General features: G+C 35.2%; 1 protein-coding gene across 1 annotated transcript; it reads right to left on the minus strand.

The window, feature by feature from the left end:
- Positions 1 to 1,907: 1,907 nt before the first annotated feature.
- LOC103950655 (ethylene-responsive transcription factor ERF118) lies at positions 1,908 to 4,049 on the minus strand. The gene is made up of 3 exons (XM_009361887.2): positions 3,868 to 4,049; positions 3,450 to 3,650; positions 1,908 to 3,230 (listed from the first exon to the last, which is right to left on the minus strand). Exon 3 carries the CDS (start codon positions 3,053 to 3,055, stop codon positions 2,030 to 2,032), a length of 1,026 nt encoding a protein of 341 aa, XP_009360162.2. The 5' UTR covers positions 3,056 to 3,230; positions 3,450 to 3,650; positions 3,868 to 4,049; the 3' UTR covers positions 1,908 to 2,029.
- Between the last annotated feature and the right edge of the window lie 16,637 nt (positions 4,050 to 20,686).

Below are 20,686 nucleotides of genomic sequence, written 5' to 3' on the forward strand. Positions count from 1 at the left end.
TTGTGAAAAGGGGCAGATTTTTGTGGTACAATCTCTGATATTATTTCGCACTAGTATTCCTCTATTCCGTGACACGTGATAAGAAAAATACTAATACTAATGGCGGTGGCTAATACACACAGTTACAAGCCATATTTCCTCATGAAGAAGAAGCAGTCGATGTGATGATTAGATAATCATTGGACTTTTTGGATAGAGTTTGGACTGAAATAGTATGTGTAAGTTTTCCTAGTGGGATAGCTCAGCGACCCCAACCCATACCAATTTATAATGGGTTGAGCTCGTGTAGATTTCTGATTTGTGAGCATAATTCCGTTGACACATTTTAGCTGCTAACATGAGTCGGCGGATTAGGGTAATTATGATCCATGGTAGTCTGCACAAACAGAATTTGACATGTGCGTGGAAACTTAAGAAGCCTGAGAATGTTCCAAACAAATGTAACTATTAGGTTACAAGTTAAAACGACACGAATGAAAAGGGGGAGAAGCCTATTACATTGCAAATGTTGCTGCTTTTGACATTTTGTGTCATTTCTTTGATTGGATTGAGCCTCTAATTGCAAAACATCAATCAAAAGAATAAGAAGTTTACATGGGGAACCTTTAGAACCGGCAATGATTAATTTTATCACAAGAAAAAGTAGAGGGAGGGCAAGGGCTACCAACAAGATGTAGTATGAAGATTGAGTAAGCAATCTGCTGTGATTAGGGATATTGGGGCTGTGTGTTCTCGTACGTGTATAAGCACCCATTTCCATGGGTGGATAAGAACGTGGTGATGCTGATGGAGGTAAAGATATATATGCGATTACAGGATTAATTAGGAGAATTTTTTATTTTTTATTTTTATCAATTAGGAGAATTAACATAATTATTTATGCTTTATCAGTCACATAGCCTGCTTTAAAGGAGAATTAAAATAATTATTTGAGTTAGAGAGCATCATAAGCTTTTTCACTATGTTCAATACAGTAGAAAAGTGAAGAGATCGATAAATAACAAGTGAAATACTCATAGATATTGACCTGAAAACTTGTAAGTGTGATGAGTTAGCAAGGGATTGTGTAATTCTCCTAAGTTTCGGTTTTGCTTTGCAGCATTGGGGCAGCGATCATCTTGCCGTTGTATGTGAACTGGCTTTTCGTAGATGATAGCAGCAGTACTGAAGTTCCTACTCAAGCTGGGACCCAGGGAGGGTACTTACGTTTTATTCCGTACAAGTTTAAATGGTTCTTTTCGAAATGCTTTTAAAATGGTTGAATAGACTGTTGGTGAAAATATTTTTAGAATCAATCTTTAGCAAAAATACAAGTGAATCCTCAAAAACAGTTGAAATGCTTCTTACAAGAAGCACATAACCGATACCTGAGGAAGAACTTCAAGCAGTTTTAAACACAAAAGTTTTCTCTAATACCGTTTTTAGTCATTTTAAAAATATTTTTAAATGAACCCTTTGGAACCTCTATACATATCATAATTTACTTGGTCATCTTTATATTATTGAATGTGGCTTCGGACCCATCGAAATCGAACCGTGCCGGCGAAATCATGGATGGTTAAGCATGTGGACTCAAAAGTTTTTATCAATTGAAAGTGACAGCTTAACCTCAATTAGCCGCCTTTCCAGGCCATATTAGTAGCCCTTAATTATCCTTCAACAACACGCCTCCTCAGACACACACTATACACTAATCCTAACCCACTGTTTTTGTCTCTTCCTATGTTACATGATTCTTGTCTGCCAAGTTGTCTTTCGCTTAAACATTTAGCAAAGCAACTTTTTACATTTGAGAATCGACAATGATTCCGAAGTCATTCCTACTTACCTGAAAATCATAATTTGACGAATCAAATCATAGTTTGACACAGATGATTCGTCGTTACTAACTTAATACAAAATGAAAAGGAGGAAACAAAGGTTCAATATATAATAGCTTACTCACACATATTACCTCAAACACCTGCTGCTCAAACATTTCTTGAGCTTTTTATTGTGCAACATGTACTAGATAAACTACTGGTAATTCCTAACTACAAAACTTCATGGACATAACCTGTTCTGGTTTCTGATCAATCCAAGAGAAATCCTGCTGACCAAAATCTGAGTCGAGTGGGGGAAGACATATAACCTCGCCTTTTTTATCGTTGCAAACGGGATAATCAACTATGTCTGTCGTACCATCATCAACAATACCACACATGCCATCACAGAACTGGTCCAAGCTAGAAAACACGTAATTGTCCTTGCATCCCAAATTCAACTGTTCGACATCTAATGGTGGTAACATTGGAATGGATTCCTCTTCTTCAAAAACTGGTTGCTGCACAGCGCCTTCTCCCCCAGAAACTTCCACACAAGATTCTTCTTTCAACTTTTCGAGTTCAAAACTAAGCGAAGCTGAACCAGATATTTCAAGCACAGATGATGGTGACGGATGGCAAAACGATGAATCCTGACTCTCCTCTGATGAAGGAACGCCCTGAAGCTCATGCTTGGCTCCCTCCATTAATTTCGAACTCTCAAACTCATGCTTATCTGATAATTGAATGTTTCTGCAGCGGCTCTTAATCTTTTGCTGTGACTGTATTGTTTCAAACTCACGCTTCTTTTGCTGATAAGCAGCGGCAGCCTCCTCTGCTGTATTAAAAGTGCCAAGCCATTTTCGAATCCCTTGGAAAGGATCTTGAATCTCCGCTGCATATTTTCCCCATTTTCTACGTCGAACTCCCTTAGGGAGCACTCTATTACTTTTCTTAGAGTCATCAAAGCCCATCCTATGACCAATTTTGCCTCCATTGGTCCCTGCAGATGATTCACATTCCGTTTCCACAACCAAAATCTCCGAGACAAAGCGCTTACAATGCTGAAATAGATTTCCCTCAATATCATACTCCTCACCATCTTCACTCGAATAGTCGGTGGCATCAGGATCATTGTATATAATCCGAATTCTCTTCATGTAACCTGCATTCTCTTCCATGGTAGGTTGCTTTTTCTTCAATTTGTTCCAGCTCACATGTTGATTCAAGACTACGGTTTTCATCCCCGGCATTTTGAACTCAAACCCCTAAACCCCCCCTATACCCAAAAACAAGAAAAAGAAAACAAAAATTCTCTCAAAATATCAAGAAAAACCCAAAACCCTCAAAAACCCGAGTCCAGAAATCGAAACTGAAATCGAAAATTGTATTCTGAAAGCCTCAAAGCACTTCACTCCAGAACAACTCCTGCACAAAGTTCATCAACGCAAACAAAAATGACAACAAATCCAAGACCTTAAACCCATCAAAAACCCCTAAAACAAAAAACCCATCAAACAAAATTCCACAAAGCACAAATATTGATGTTCATTCGTACATTAAATATCATAAAAATTGAAAATTGAAAACACATAATATTAAACACTAGAGTAATAAATTAATAATTAGTAAATAAAACCCACATACCTTTGTGATCTTAATGGCATACCAAAAACAGATGAAATCTGTTCGTGCATGCAAAAGAGAGACTGAAAATATTTCCAGAGCTTCTTCGGAGCTCCAGTCGATAGATAAAATCTAGACGACATAAATCTTCTGTGCCAACCTCCTCTGTTTTCTCGAAAAAGAACTTAATTTATGCAAGCAGAGAGCAAAGCAGGAGAGAATCTGGGGAAATAACACAAGAAATCGGAAACCCAGATCAGAAAAAGATCCCAGAATAAAAAACAAGCAGAAGATTTGGAATCAACGGCCGAGAAAATTCAAACTTTTTTGTTACCCAAAAGAAAGCCTCAAGAACTTTACAGGAAAGGGAGATAAATCTACGAAAAATCCAAAGAAATTCGATGGAACCAAAATGGTAATGGGAAAGCTTGATTCTTACTCAAGGTGGTGTGATGATTCTGCTTTCTTGGTGTTATCTCTGAAGAAGAACACACACGAGCCCCATTCTCCCTCCCTCTACTTTCTCTCTCCTCAGTCCCACCCTCTGGTTTTTTTTTTTTTTTGGAGGGACTGAAATGGTAATTTGGGGGAAGAGCCATTTAAGAGGGAGAGAAGAGGAGGACGAATTTGGGAAAGAGCTTGTGTCTGCTTAAGTTTTGCGTCACAATTACAATTCAGCCTTTTCCCTACAGTAGCACAAGAGTGGGGCCTCCACCAATAATAAATGATTGTTTTGTCATTTTCAACGCTCGTTTTAAGATTGTTTTGGGTATTTCAAGTTTAAATTGAAATTTTAACGAAAAGTTCATAATACTGTTTATTTTAACGGAAAATCACATTTTTATACTAAAAAGATAAATGAAATTTTATTTAAACTCATATAATATCTTCCTACAACCAACTTACTCTTTTCACTCATATCAACTTGAATTAAACTATCAATATCTCTTTAAACTCATATTTACTATCTAAATTACCCTCACAAACCCAATTCAATTTGTAGATTTATCCGTACACTCATTTAGAAATAAAAACCCAAAATTTACAAAGAGAAGTCCATTTCAAGTTAGGACCACAAAAAAGTGGACAAATTCTTAATCCAAACAATATGATCGTCCTTGCAATCATATTGCAAAAGAGCTTGTCGCACTAGTTTAAGGGTTTTCTGGTTTGTTTCAAATGGTCTGAATCTGAATTCTAAATGCTATTGTTTCTTTATTCTGATTTTTCTTCCTGCTTTGGTTTAAGTTGAAGTCGTCTCTCTGGTTGTGACTATCTATCAATTACGTAGAGGATTTAAGCAACTACTTTTAGGGATGAATATTTATCTTTAGGATGTATTTTGTTGGATGAAACTTCATATCTTTTAGTATGATTTACCGCTTGCATGCAAGGATCAAAATAAAGGTAGGAGGATATATCATATATGTTTGTGATGGTGAGTTGGATCAAAGAGATAATTATTCTCTTCAAAGCTCCCACAGCCCCAAGATTTCCAAGCCCTTGGCATTTTCAACTTAAACGATTCATGATTGTTCCACCTGATATATCATAGGAAATATACTATGATATATTTCCTGGACGATCTCAGCACTATGGCATCTCTCCTACATATCATTTGATTTGTTTGACCTCAGCACAATGGCATCTCTCATGGACGATCTCAGCACTATGGCATCTCCCATTGTTGTTGTTGTTGATTTGTTTGCGCTTTGGTGTTTGTTTGGGTTTATTGATAACTTTAATTGTATTATTAAATTTATCTTGTACTTGATGGTAATTATGTATTAGGATAAAAAATATAATTAACATTTAAAATTTAAGTTGGGTGTAAAAAAGAGATTATATGGGTTCAAATAAAATTTCATGGTACTATTCATTTTACCATTTATTTTATCTTTATCGTTAAAACTGAAAGTTTTTTAGTCATTTTCATTAGTTTTCTTTTTAAATAAACCAAAGTGTTATCTTCACTTCTGAAAAAATAATTGTTATCTTTTACCACTGTATTTCAATTTCCACGTGTTTACTTGTTTAGAACAGGGGAAGTCGTGAATTGAGAGGAGAAAGTAAGGAGTAGGAATGAGATCACTTACTATGGATTGCAAATTCTGAAATGGAACTAGTATTTTCCTTGGATTTCATATGTGTCATTATACATTTGAGAGATACGTGAAGTAGAATAATGCTCATGATAAATGAATTGAATCAGAATGCTTCAAATATCAATTGGAAAATGTTAAAAGTGCTTCAAATTGAAACATACATTTGAAGTGTTTTTGAAAAAGATACTTGTTGGGCAATTCTTGAAGATAGTACTTTAAGTTGAATTTTTTTGTTTTTGAAAAAGCAGAAGCGTTTTGTAATTTTAGTTCTAGTTCTAGCTGTTGGGTGCCATTTTCTATTGCAAAGTAGGCTCAAAAAGATTTTTCAAGAGTGGTAAAGTTATGTGGTCGCCACCGTGGCCACGAGGCAGCTGTGGTGGTGGCAACGACGACAATAGAATAGTGGCGGTAGGACGTTGTGTTACAATGGTGATGGCCTGTTAGGGTATCGGTTTAGGTCATGGCAATCATGGTGGTGGTGGTAAGTTTTCTAGGGATGGTCATAGAAAGATAGTGATAGAAGTGGAGATGGTCGTAGTAAGGTGGTGGTGGTGGAAGTGCGGATAGTGAAAGTCATTACATATTGCAAATAGGGTGGTAACTTATACCCAGTGAAGATGTCCAACGTTGTTTCTTATGTCCTGAACTTGTCCCTAATGAGCTAGTACTTGACCATTGCGTCAATGTTCACAGTGTCAAGAAGTAGAACAGTTACAAAGAGAAGCCCTTAGGGCAAGAATTACAACAAAAGTCTCAAGACCAAGCAGCACGAGCCTCACAAGGGAGAAGTGTACCGCCAAAAGGGACACTCATGAGAATTGAAAGTTATAGGATGGGTATTAGTTTAACCTAGAGGGGGGGTGAATAAGTTCCGATTTAAAAATTCAATTCAATTTTAATTTAATTTCCACATTCACAACACATATCAAGTGTATGTGATAAGCTCATATCTATATATATTTTATATCAAATTCACTTGTCTTTTCTTAGTTAGTTCCTTATATTTTTGAGCTATTTACTTTGTTTTTGTGTTTTGTAGGATTTGTCAAGCAAAGAGGGGAAAAAAAAGTGGAAAAAAAAAGATAGAAAAAAAAGGAAGAAAAGCAAGGAAAAAAGAAGGCTGCTGCGTTGGGGAAGGAAAGAAAGGAAGGAGGAAATCTTGGCATTCTCTTCTTTCGGTTTTATCTTCTCAAACTCATGTCTTTCTTTTGGTTTAATTTGAGAATTATGTATAACTAATTTTTAGTAGTTAGGGGCTGTTTTGAAGCCCCGAATATGATTGCAATTTTGTTATGACATTTTGTTTGAATTACTTTTATGAATGGATGAAAATTGGTTCACTACTTGTCTCATTGATGAATTCTTTATGTGTTTTCTACGGATGCATACTTAGTAAGCATATCTAGGATTCTAATGCTATGAATTTGTGTGTGCATGCCCTTGTCGAATGAGGACCTACATATGTTCTAGAGTAGTACTTGTTAATTGCAATTAACATGTGAATCAATTTCTAGGATAACTAAGACAACGCTAGTACTTACGATGCCTTGTGATGACTCAAACTCTTTTCATTCTTAATGATTTCTATTTGTTAAATCTATGAACACACCATTCTAGATTGCATGTTAGGGACTAAGTTAAGTTGAAAACGTCATTCTCTTAACATACTACATAAGAAAGAGTAATAGGTTGAGTTCTAACATTGAGCCAACTTGAGCATCTTCATCCGAAAATCAAAGGAATTTGAATGAAACATAACATGTTTGCATGATTATTTGGTGGTGGATAGCAATTCCCCTAATTCGTTTTTCTTAATTTCCGAACTACTTAAAATTTGTTTTTGTCTTGTTTTTGTTCGATTTAATTGAAATATCAAATCAACTCCAAAAATCCCAAAAATTTGTATAAGTGTAGCTCTATGTGTCTAGTGTCTTCATATAAAATTTTGTTGACTTTAGATAAGTGTAAGTCGGTCTAATAATTATTTTTCAGTGACTGGTCAGTAGAGACAGCAACACAGTTTTTGTGACATTTTAAGTAGTTAGATAAAACAATCTTCTGCGGAAAAGACCCTTATTTTCATATGCTACAATTAACAAATCTTAGTGTTAATAAGGAAAATCAATAGGACATTTGTGTGCTACTTTGTGGTATGCTTTTAATCTTATCAGTATGCAGTTAAAAACAATAAATAAAATGTGCACACAAGATATATGATTTAATGAGACAAAACCCACTACTAGGAAGATACTCAGGCTCCCAAGCCAAAAAACACTAAGAGAAAAACAAATATTGTTTGGACTCGATTTTACATTATTAGCCCGAGCAATCGAGGTCGTTGAATGAGCAGAATTTTAGACCATTGAAAGACAAAATGGTTGAAATAATTTTCAATTATTGTTGAGAAATACTATTGTGATTTTAATCATAATGTTATCTCTTAGTAATATATTAAATTATTTGAACCTAATATTTGTCTAAATCCCAATTGATTTGAATGATGATGGAATATGGGGATATGCATTAAGGTATGGTATCAGATAATGGCATGCAAAGATATTGGGGATATGTTTTGTATATGTGGTATTGCGTTGGCCACGTGACACATACATAATTAGGACTCCTATGCAAAGTGGTATTTGATGGTAGATGGCATCTCAAGTGATTAGCTGATATTGTAATTAAATTGCATGCATGGTTGCACATGTGTCGTGGGAAAGAAAGCTTTATAGTTTGCATTGGGAGTCTTGGTTATGAATGACAGCTTAATGGGATAAAGCAAAGCTACTGATGGAGTTTTGATGATGAGGTAAGAAGCCTAGGTGGGCTAGGCTTCTGATGTGATGTGATAAGCCTAGATAGGTTTTTATCTTCTTTGAAAAGTCACAAACAGTAATATGAAGAATATGCTTTGGCTTCTGACACGAATCAATTTAAAGCCCGCGAGTTAGAGTTGCAACTGGACTCTAAGAAATATCATGTCGTGCCAAGCAAAAAGTATGGATGCTATAAGCCTCTAAATACCAAGGTTCTAAAAGACGTTAAGCGCTAGTTGGGTGGCGAGCTGGGGCCTAGCGCCTATGCGGCTAGGCGGGGTCTAGGCGGACTAGGCGGATTTAACTAAATTCATTATATTTCATGTAAATAAGTGTATGTTTATACTTAATATATATATATATAATTTCATCATAAACTACAAAATAGAATGACACATATATTATTAAGTATTGAGACATAATGAAAACATGGGGAACAAGCATATAATTAATGTGTGTTCATTAAAGTTATCTATTTTTTGTCTAAGTGAGTCGATGCCTAGGCGGGTGCCTAGGCAGGCACCTCAATAGGTCTTGGGTCATTTCTTAATTTTCAAATGCCTAGGCATTAATCGGGGCAGTGACCAACCGCCTAGTGCCTAGGCAGGGATTTTTAAAACAGTGATAAATACAGAGTTGCAGGCAACATCTAGGGCCCCTCCAATTCAACACACAAATTGCCCTGCGCAAACTCTCGCTCTATGCAAAACCTCTCAACAACCGCGAGATTTTTATTTTCTTTTTCCCGCCGACACATCTTCAATTTGGATAAACAACATTGTGAAGGCAACCGACGAACATCTTCAGTTTGGATGAACAACACTGTTGCCGTAGAATCAGCCAACCGTGGAGTACCTTCAGTTTGGATAAATAGCACTGCGTCGAGGCTGACTGGTTATCTATCCAAGTCTCGGTCGATAAGGATTTTCAAATCCTTATTGACAGAGGTCATCTCATTAGCCTTCTCGGCGAAGTGAGGTGTTACAGGTTATTACATTCGACATATTGAAAGCCAAATTTGATATTGAACTTCGCAGAATTAGCAGTCTTATCTTATGGCTTTAGAACCCGAAGGCCGAGACGTGTTCCTTCCTCGGCCGCAATCACAAGATCAAGAAGTTAGCAACGCGCCCAACACAACATCAACACATTTTACTCCTCGGCCGACGAGTTGGGACGCTCCGCACACAACCGAATGACTTAGTTAGCTTATTAATTACTCGGTCTGCGCGTCACATAGGCTTGGTAGTTTTTAGGGTCAACAAATACAAAAAGACTTACAAAACTCATCAACTAGACATGCATACTAACTGGCAGCTTTGTCTTTGCGTTTTGCTACTCGATCTCTCTTCAGCCTTCGAGTGGATGTGGCACAACACTAATGCGGCCGTCAATCATTGCCGCCTCGAACTTTGCAATATACTAACACGATCATGCAGAACGAATGAAATGAAATAAATTTAAAAATCAATTAAGGCACATTTTCGTAATTGATTTCGATTAAAGCACAATGAAAAATCAGTGAACAAAACTAAATTTTTCTTTAAAAGAAACACACGTGGATACAAACTGATTTTTCTATCATAAACCTCACGGGAAAAATATGATTTTTCTTTTAAAAACATAGGCTGCTGACCGACATGGAAAACAAACTTTCTGCTGTTATATGAATGACGATGCTTTCAGTGCATGGTGCTGCATCAAATGCAAACTACAATACATGCCTTCTGAGCATGCAGCTAGCAATATATAAGAATATATATGTATTCTAAAACATGCAGCCAAAACCAAAACCCAAACGCATGTTCTAATACATGCAACAGCAAAAATTATGATATGATGATTACTTGTAAAAAACCTAACGCATGCAGCAATACTCTGAAAAAACAATGAAGAAAATATGATTTTCTTTTCTTCCTAATGCATGGCTGCCGACTAACATAATAAGGAAGCTGCAAAAATCTCTTTTACCAGTGCATATATATGACCGCAATTGAAAAGCATGCGGCAGCAGCAGATAAAACCCTAATCTAATGCATCCATAAATAGGTTGCAGTAGGAGAAGTCAACACGACTTAAAAACTCTAGAAGATTAAGATGAAAAAGGAAGAAATATGACTAGCAAACTAATTCCAGATTATCACCACGTTTTTCTCAGCATGTGATAGACATCAAATAAGCTCCAAGTTTTAATCAGATAAAACTTATTTAGCTAACAATATCTTCCAATTGGCCACAACGACCAAATGGGTTGTTAGTTAAGTCCAAACTAAAATAACCAAATTAATCAGTTCGCATGCAGCCAAAAACTAAATGAATTTGAACCAAAACAAACCTAACTATATGTAATATACATGTATATAGTATATGCATGACAAACTTACCTGAGTGGATCTCTTGAAACGCTTATTATTTTTGTGATCGAAAGCACGAGAGACATACGCAATTACAATTGAGACATGTACTAATCTAAAACATTACAGACTCAGACGTTTTGTTTAGGGATTGCTAATTTTACTCTAACACAGGTGTTTAGTTCTAGCTAACGCATCAGCAACAAAATTAGCTTCTCAATAGATGTGACTGATATATTATATTCTGGAAGTTGCAAGCAGTCCTCTGAATATTGAATACCAAGGTAGTGAGATGCTAAGAGTAAAACATGTCCCGTTAATTGCATCAATGAGAATCTTCGAATCACCTTCCACCACCAGACTACTAACTCCAAGTGAAAGGGCAGCATGCCATCAAGATATGCTATTACGCTAGGAGAGGTCCAACCCGGTTCAAATAAAGTCACTTGAGGAATTAGTGGCATAGCTGTATTTGTTTTGAGATCCTAAAGATTACGACTAAATTTGGCATTGGTTTTTCTGTAGGGAAGCAAAACGCTAACCGAAAATGTAACACCACTGTGAAAATGCCAGAGCCGCCTTCGGGTGAACGGTCTTCTGCTTTACATCCTTTGTTTTTCGCTCTTGAGATTCATACCTTTTTTTTATCTACATTTAATTGATGTGCCAAACTTAGTGATGCTTCCATATAAATTAGGCAGAGGCTAAAGAAAGTTGATAAAGTAGCGAACTAGTTACATCGCAGGTGGTCCTTCAGGGTTGCGGAACTATTAGATTTTGCTCTCCATATCGATGTTGCATTCGCCGTGCAATTCCGTTTAAAGTTCGGTTAGAGTGATGATGTGACACGCATGTTAAAAATTGACTTATGATGTAATCTTAATAACGCATTGAATAAGATGTGACAAAGTTCAAAAGTTTATAATGTATTATATGTAGGGCATGAATTCTTGACAATTTTTTGTTCGTTGTTAAGATTATTACATGTGATAAAGTAACTATATCCATAGGCCCGTCTGGATGTAAGCTTGTGTGTCATTCTCTTCGCTTACCTAAGCCCCAGAAAAATGAATGAAAATGATTAATTGCTAATTCCCAGATTGTAATTCCAAACTAAGATTTTATGCATGGTTATGTATCAGAAGAATTGTGAGGGAAGAAGAGGAAACCCGGAGGTGGAAAAAAAAAAAACTCAGATTTTGGGTCGTCATCAAGAAATGTATTTTCGATGAGAAAAATATGAATTTGGGTTTTTTTGGGAGAGGGAGGGGTGGTTGGGTATTTGGGTCTTGCATCCACCCCATATGAATAAGAAGTGCAAGTGGGAAGAGGGCCAACAAGCTGTAGCAACACATGAAGGGGGGATTGGCGGGCTCGCGCGTTAGAAGTAACAGGGACGAAGAATTCGCTGTGGGCGGGCTTACAACAAGTTGAGATTGGCGAGCTGTAGGATTTGTCACGCCTCCTGATAATAATAAAGATTCAACAGCTCAAATTTGAATCCAACAATCACACAGTATTATTAATTAATGAAAATCATATCTCACACCAAAACTCTATAAATCTCCATCCATTTGTTTACTAATAAATAAAAAAAAACAATTTTCTCATATTTGACTACCAAAAGTTCCATTTTTCGGAATTTGAATTTTTTACATGAGAATGTTTGTAAAAAAAAAAAAAATAAATAAAGATAGATTATACAAAAACTAATTCCAAAATTGTTAGCAAAGAAAAAACACATTCAGAGAAATACAAAATTTTAACAAATTATAGAGTTGAGGGTGGAAATGATAGGTCCCTTACCGTTAGAGGACTGAACTGATTAACCTCATACGTATATATGAATTGTTGAAAATACAAAGCTAAATTTTAAGATTTCTCATTCTTGGGTTGAAGATAGCCTAATAAAAGCGAAGATTTTTAGAGTAATGTCAACTCATCATCACTAAGAAACGTAAATATTGCAATATATATGCATTTCCATGCAATTACGTGCATGTTCCTTGCTCCTCATTGGATTTGAATCCCATCCAGATCCCCTTTAGGATCCTCACATTCTATCCGTTCATCATACATCATGCCAAAAATCATTTTGAAGTTTTTAGTTAAAATTAAACATAAATAATATCTAATGAAAACTAACCGCATAATGTACAATGAACGGATAGAATGTGAAGATACTCATCCCTCCTTGTTGGTTGCGGGTTTGCTGTCCTTATTTTGATGTCTCGTTTGTGTCTCATTCAGATTGAAAATTAACAATATGGGGTAGTGCACAGACGGGAGGAGTTTATTCTTGTGTATTTTTATCTTTTATTTTATTTTAAGTTTTGTATTTTAATAGATTGAAAGTTAACAGCGTTGATTTTTAAGTTAAATAAATGGACACATGTCAACCAACTAAGAAGAACACATAAACGAGACACTAAAACAGGTACCGCAGACCCCTTCGTTGCTTTCCTTGGTCTCTTTATGAATTAGTCTCATCTATTATTTTTTACTTTAGCTACGATTGTTAATTAATTAAGGCTGAGAGTCTTGGTTTCGTGAGTTGTCGGTGCAACAAATTAACTTCAAAGACGCCGGCAGAAAAAGTTCTTTGGTCAGTAGTCCACCTTTCGAGAAACTATGGCAATTTAGGCAAAAGACTAAATTAATTAAGAAGCAGATTTGAACATCATTTCTAAACGTCTCAATCAAGTTTCGCATTCACCATCGATTCAACTGTTTGAAACTGCCCAAAAATTCAACTTTCTATTTGACGAATAACAATATTATTTTTCTGAACAAGGACGAATAACAATTTAATTAAAAAGAAGAGGAGGCTTTGTATCCACCCACCTCTCAAATTTGTAATTGTCTTTATTATTTATTTAAGAGATTTGCCTTTTTAAACAAAGAAGTACAAGAACAGTAAAAGATTCATTTGACTAAGTCGTTTTTTAAGTTATTTTAGTTACTTATAGTCAATAGACTTTGGTTGATTATGTCTAGTAATGAACTTTGTATCTATTATTATTCAAATTACGGTTATTTTTCGCAAATAGTTGAAAACACTTCACAATTAAGATTTATGTCAACAATTTTAGTTTTATCAATTCTTTCGTTGAATACACTTCACCTCTCAAAACCAAAAAACTCCCACAACCACCCACCCTACCGTCGCCGGTGGCTTTCTTTCTGATCAACCGAAGACAAGAGCGCTTCCTTGATATTATAATTGAAGGAGCCATATTCTCCTGCATGTATTGTTGTTTTCAAGTATATGAATTGAAATTGTGTGCCACTCATCGCATTATTCCTAATTACTCAAGCAATCGCTTTTTGCTTTTTCGTTGTCCATCTTCTTTGCTATAATTACGTTTCTTCAATTCAATCCATTTGATGCACTCATAGAAACTGTTCACAAGAACCTAAGGATGTGTTTGTTTCTCTTCACCAGTCCTCACTGAACTGGACTGGACTAAACTAACTATTAGTCTCATATTTATTAGCAACCAGGATTGTTTTTAAAGAGACTAACTCTCACTCGCCAAGACTAAAACAAGGGTTGGCCGGTCTTAGCTAGTTCCGTCTCCAAACCTGACGATCGCACGCTTTTATGAACGCTGCAAGTCTGCAAGCATGCTTCTGGGCAACTCCGTTTGCCAGCCCATTTCCCAGATCTGAAACCCAGCCCCACCCATTGTCTAAATCTCAACACCAAAAAAATTGAAAAACAAAAACAACAACAATCCCCATGTAAAAATTCTTCCTTATTCTTGATAAGTCCCAGAAAAATCCCAAGAAATGGATAGAGAAAGGAAGAGAGTGACTTTGGTACGAAGAGAAATGGAGAGACAGAGGAGACAATAGCTTTAGGGACAATTTTGCATGAAAAATCACTTTGAAGGATATCGTTTTGCAGGAAAAAATGGAAAACAAAGGAGTACCGTGGGATGGCACTTACGAGGAAGAAAAGAAAGAACTCCCAGGAGAGTCCAGAGAGATGCTGAGAGTTCTAGACACTAGAAAACACACAGAAAAAGCTTGAATAAAAAATAAAAAATTATTGAACTAATAATAAAATATTATTAGATGTGTATTAAATAGTATAATATTATATCAGTTAACTATTCTGTTTTTTTAGTCCGGTATTCTACTAAACGTTTTATTAAATTAGTCTATTTTAATTTAGTCTAAGTTAATTTAACTTAATTTCTAAAACTAATTTAATTTAAATTAATCCAATGGAACAAACGCATCCTAAAGCTCTTCTCGTGCACTTTTGCACCATCTCCCAACAACTTGCAAAACTTGTTTCGACATAAGCTCATTAGGGAAAAGCTGAGGAAGTGAGGATCTTACAAAGTTACAATCGGTCACCGATAACAGTGTGATGATGGAGTCGAAGGCTCTAGAGTTTTTTTTCTGTTTTTGGCAGGTGGGGTAGATTAAAGAAAAGGAATGGTAAAGCTAAAATTGTTGAGGCAAAATTTTCACAGTGAGGTTTTTTCAACAGTTTTTGAAGAGATTTTTCAATGTGATCGATACACGGAATGGTACATCATATGTTATTATACAAATGATAAGATATGTGTGTTAAAAAACTAATAACTTAAAAAATAAAATTTTTCATCACTTACATAAAAATACATGATGTATCATCCGTATTCCTGTCATAATTAAAATTTTCTCTAGCTTGTGGCGTGTGATTAACACAAGCTTTGAAATTAACATGATATTATACATGCATGCATACATACATGCATGCTCATGGACATGCATATTTCAATACTTGCGTCTCTTACCGCTGATGATTTGACATCACCACCGGCAATCTAATTTCTTTATATTCATGGCCCAAGGGAGAAGAAAAGAGGAGGTAAATAAAGTGGAGGCAGATTCTCTGCCCTCCCGTTTTATGTGTCTTTTTTTTTTTATATGATCACGGTTAAGTGACGTAAATATTTTATATTACTATTTATTTTTATCTTATTATTTTTATAAAAAAATAATATAAAATATTAACATATCTTAACCGTGATCACACAAAACAGGAAGGCACGGAAATGGGAAGGGTAGAGAATCTACCTCCAAATAAAGTAGTGTCCTCTCTGCTATTGTTTTTTAGTGTGGTATGCTCCACCTCTCTTTTGATTGATGAAGAATGACTTATATAACACGTGTACGTTATAATTGTAATGTCTCATATAACTGATACAAGGACATGTACAAATTTTTCTTTAATAAATAATATTGTATCATTAACATGTTCCAATAATAATATACCCTGACATATAAATTATTCTCATGAAGCAAACATTCAAAGGGCTGCTAGGATAGACCTGAATTGAACAAGTTGCTTTATGGCAACTGGTATCATAGTAGGAGGAAGGTGTCGAAGATCTAGTCATGGCAATCTTTTCTCAATGGCCCCGCTAGTCCGCGACGTTTAATAATTCAATCGAACGCTTAGCGGGCATCGGAGGACTCACATAAATCGAGAATAATGACACCTAACACTTTGGTGTCCTAAGCATCTGTTGTCATTCAATACAGTTATAAGAGAAATGCTAAGAATATTTTTAAAAGTGAAATTTTATGAAATTTCTATTGATTTATATTTTTGATATAATATTTTATAATTACACGCATTAAAATATTTTATAATTATACGAGAATTGATGTTAAATTATAAAATGGTAGAAAGTTTCGCTTTGAGAGAATCTCCTTAACATTTCTAAAAATAAAACAAATGTCTAGATATGAAGATTTAAAACGCCAAAATAACAGTGTTATGAAACCTCACCATGAGAATGTTATAATTTCATCCTAAATTTCTATGTGATAGTGACATTATGTGTCGGACAGAGGTTTTGTATCTATATTATGTTTAATTTTTAATTTAATTGTGCCATCTTATTTCAATAGGCTTTTGGGCATGTGTCAATATATTCAAACTCCGATGTATTCTAAAACTTTTTATCTATAATATAGAGTAATGTGTTTACTTGAGATAAAAATATTTTTTTTGAAAACAAAATTAGGTATATTTTACAAAAATGGAATTTACTTAGGAGAGGTCATCATTGTAAAAATCACCACGAAATGATTCAGTGGTTGTAAATGAATTTTAGATCCGTATTTCACATTACACGTTTTAGATTCGATTTCTAGTACTGATGAATTACACGATAATCATCAAGATAAGACTGAAATACCTCTATGAGTCTTTCCAATTCTCAAACGAGTGGATTGTCCGTAACTTTGAAAAGAAAATTATTAAAGAAGAACTCACCTACCACGCCTTGAAATTTAACTTCTATTTTTCTCGATTCAACTATGAATGATTGTATATTTGTTGATCAATGTGAATGATTAGATTAATTAATCACATAACCACACCACCATGATCAACGACAATGGGACCCCACAAAGCACTATCTGCTTGATTCTAAAGCGAAGGGAAAAGAGGGGTTTGGTTGGTTGCTTTTGAGTTTCCATCAATCAATCAAACTCAATCACGCGGCATGAACAGGTGCTGGTGCATGATATTATTTTGGTCGTACGGAGTACCATAGCGACGCCAAAATGCCTAATACATTTTCATTGATTAAAATGTTGACTTACGAGTTGTGGATCATGTTTTAGCCCACCTGCACCATCCAGGAAGGAGACCACATAAGTTTGCTTTGTCCGTCCACCGTCCCCAACCATCTCCACGCGTCTCATTCCTCGCTCGTTGTCGATATCAAATCTTCTTCACTTATAATTAGTGTGGTCTTTCTGTAGCTTCAATTATTATTTAATACATACTAATTTTGTGATAATAAATGCAGAAAATTTGATCTCTTTGTTGTCCGACCACATACGTTGCTTACAATTTTTCAAATAGTATTGCAAACAAGATGAGTTATACCTTCGTCGAATAATACTTAGATATTCATTGGTAATTATTTACTTTTTTTTATTTTGTTCATGATATTATAACACATTTTATTGTTTTAAGAAATAATAAACATGTTATTTAATTTTTTTTTAACTTAAAAAAAAAAACATGTGATAATTTTTTATTTGGCCAAATCGAAAAATAAGTATATAAACCGCTCACCAGTTAGTACTTTCCATATTCGTGTGCCTACATGCATACATGTGAGTAAAGGTAGATGAGTTAGAAATTAGAATAGTTCTAGTAGTTATTTTCTGATAAATTGTGAGCAAACCATATAAGGGAATGAAAGATAATTACACAGTGAGTCAACAACGTTAATTGTAGCTATTTGTGAGAATGTGAAAATGCGCCTCAAATCAGGAAGTTAGGAACCTTAAGTGAATTTTATAAGAGTTGGACTGCTCTTTCCTTCGCCAAGTAAGTTTTTGAAAAATGTTAAAGAGATTCTCTTAAAATGAAACTCTTTATCACCTCATCTTTTTAACACATTATTTTATAATGTTGGTACGAAAATTATGTTACAATAATAAGATGGTGAAGAATCTTTAAAGAATCACTTTTGAAAATCTCCATAACGCTTCTCTAATTTTATTGAACCCAATCTTTTTTCAACGTTCATATAATTTCATTTAATGAAGTCGAACAGTTATATGAGTATGTATTACTCACAATACATGCCCTGAAAGAGAGATATACACCGCTAAACAATGAATTGTGTACTGTCGTGCGCGCGTAGAATAGATGCGGTCGTAATGGTAAAACAATTGGTGCGTCGGTCAGCATTACGCAATGGAATGACATCAAGGGCCTATGCGCATCCAACGGTTGAAAATAATCAAAGTACCAATAAAATAACATGGGATTGACAGAAAAGTCTCGATCATGATCACCCAACCACCAAAGAAAGAATCTTGAGAGACAACAGCTACCTCGGCCGTTCTATTAAATTGCTTCAACGAAAGCTACATTAATAAACACGCAAATCACAAAGAAAGTGGTTTAAGGAGTTCATAAATTGTGATTAGTTGGTAATTATAATTAGTGGGAATGAGTGAAAAAATGGACAGAAGAAAAAGGGTAGAGACAGATGAAGAAATTGACAAGTGTCATGGGAGGAGAGCGAAGAAGGTGCATCAAAAGCAGCAGCAGCAGCGGGAGGAGGAGAAGGGGGTTGCCGGTGACGAGGAGGTGGAGGAGTTTTTTGCAATAGTGAGGAGGATGCAGGCTGCGATCAAGTACTTTGAGAAAGCTGGCGGGGTTGGTGTCAAGGGACAAAATGGTAATTGCAGAGCTGCGTTGGAGTCGACGGAGCAGTTTGTTGTGGAAGCGGCGGCGGCAGATCATGTCCAGGTGGTGGAAGATGATGAAGAGATTAATATTAATGAAGCTGATGAGGAGGAGATTAATGGGGTTTTAGACTTGAACGAGGCACCTATGTAGTTGTGTATGTGCTGTGCGACGTCGTATGTGGTTTTTGCCTGCAGGTTGGTTCTTCTTCTGACCGTTGTAAGTTCGTGCATGCACGTGCCGGACACGGAACTCCGGCCGGCTTTTTACCCAAAAGCTTCGTTCCCGGGGTTTTTTTTTTTTTTTTTACTTTTTTCTAATTTTTTTTTTTTTAAATATGTTGTTACTAAAAGCAAAGGTTGTCTTTGTTCGTCAGCTGGCCTTAATTATCTGTGATCTACTTTTTATTTATTTAATTTCTAATTTCGACTTTCTCTTCCACCACGCAACTTTTTTGTTTGCTGGCAATTAATCTATTTTAGTGTTGTAATTAAAGATGAAATCACCTTTTAATTTTATTTTAATTCAGATCCTGATTTATTTTCTGTTAATTTTTTCTGGTGTGTTGATTTTATCTTAGTAGATGATACGTTCGAAGTTGAGATAGCAGCTGGCTGTCTTCATCCATCCACATGCGTAATTCTTTAATTATGGAATTTATCATCACAAAATTATATCAATTATCGAAGAAGAGTGAGCAGTAGTCATCACCTTTTGAATTTTGATCCATTTTTGCAGCAATCATATTCATATTTCTATCTGACCAAACAAAAAATAAGACGTGTAAACAAAATGTAAGAGTATGTACGAGCAAATTGCTTTTGAACAAATAAACTAATTTACATATATTGTAAAAAAACTTATTTACAATCGAAATGTGAAGATAGTGGTAGTTCATTCGTTAAAAAACTTATTTACAATCGAAATGTCAAGATAGTAGTAGTTGAATTGTAATAACATCGCATCTCGACATCCGAGGGATTAAGAACTGGTGTATTAGTAAATCTCAATCCGGTTTTGGTAGCACTTGACGAATTTGACTCTTAACAGTTTTTAGTTAAGCTCAAGAATGAAAAAAAAACCCATTATTTTAACTTCTAAAATACTCTTATTTAATTTCTTCATTTTTTATCTTTTGATTATTAAAAACGTGTGTGTGAAAAGTTAAAAGGAAAGTTGAGTCTAGTCTTCATATTTGTTGTCGAACTTTGAAGCGTCATTGTTTCTAAATTGGCTTTTTAACCAAAATGATCCCTGAGATTTGCATAACACATTATTTTGGTCATTCAAATTGAAATCCAATAAAAATGGTCCCTAAGATTGTCCACCATCCATTATTTTGGTCATTCCATTAAAAACTCTGTTAAGTGTCCTGAAGCTTTTGGCCTAAAGTTTAGGCAATTTTCAAAGCTTGGTAACTTAATCTTTTCTTAACCAAATTCGACCCATAATATATAATGAAGATAGGAAAATGTAAAACAAGATTATACCTATTTGCAAGCCCAATGGTTGCCAGAGATGACCGGAAAATAGGCTGAAAAGTGACTAGTCCGCGGGAAAACTGGAAAACTCGCTGGAAACTAGGTTAACTTTAAACGTTCATAACTTTTTCAATACTCAACAAAATCGAGTGATTCAAAAATGAAAATCATACTTCTGGACAAGACAAAGAGAATGGTACCTTTCTTGATGGCTAACTAATCATGGTTTGACCGAAATACGGATCGAAAGTGACCGTCTTGGTCTCAAGTTAGCCACT

Source organism: the organism of the source record quoted next, unplaced genomic scaffold (assembly GCF_019419815.1).
Source record: "Pyrus x bretschneideri cultivar Hongxiangsu unplaced genomic scaffold, Pyrus_bretschneideri_v1 Contig27, whole genome shotgun sequence".
NCBI classification, from domain to species: domain Eukaryota; kingdom Viridiplantae; phylum Streptophyta; class Magnoliopsida; order Rosales; family Rosaceae; genus Pyrus; species Pyrus x bretschneideri.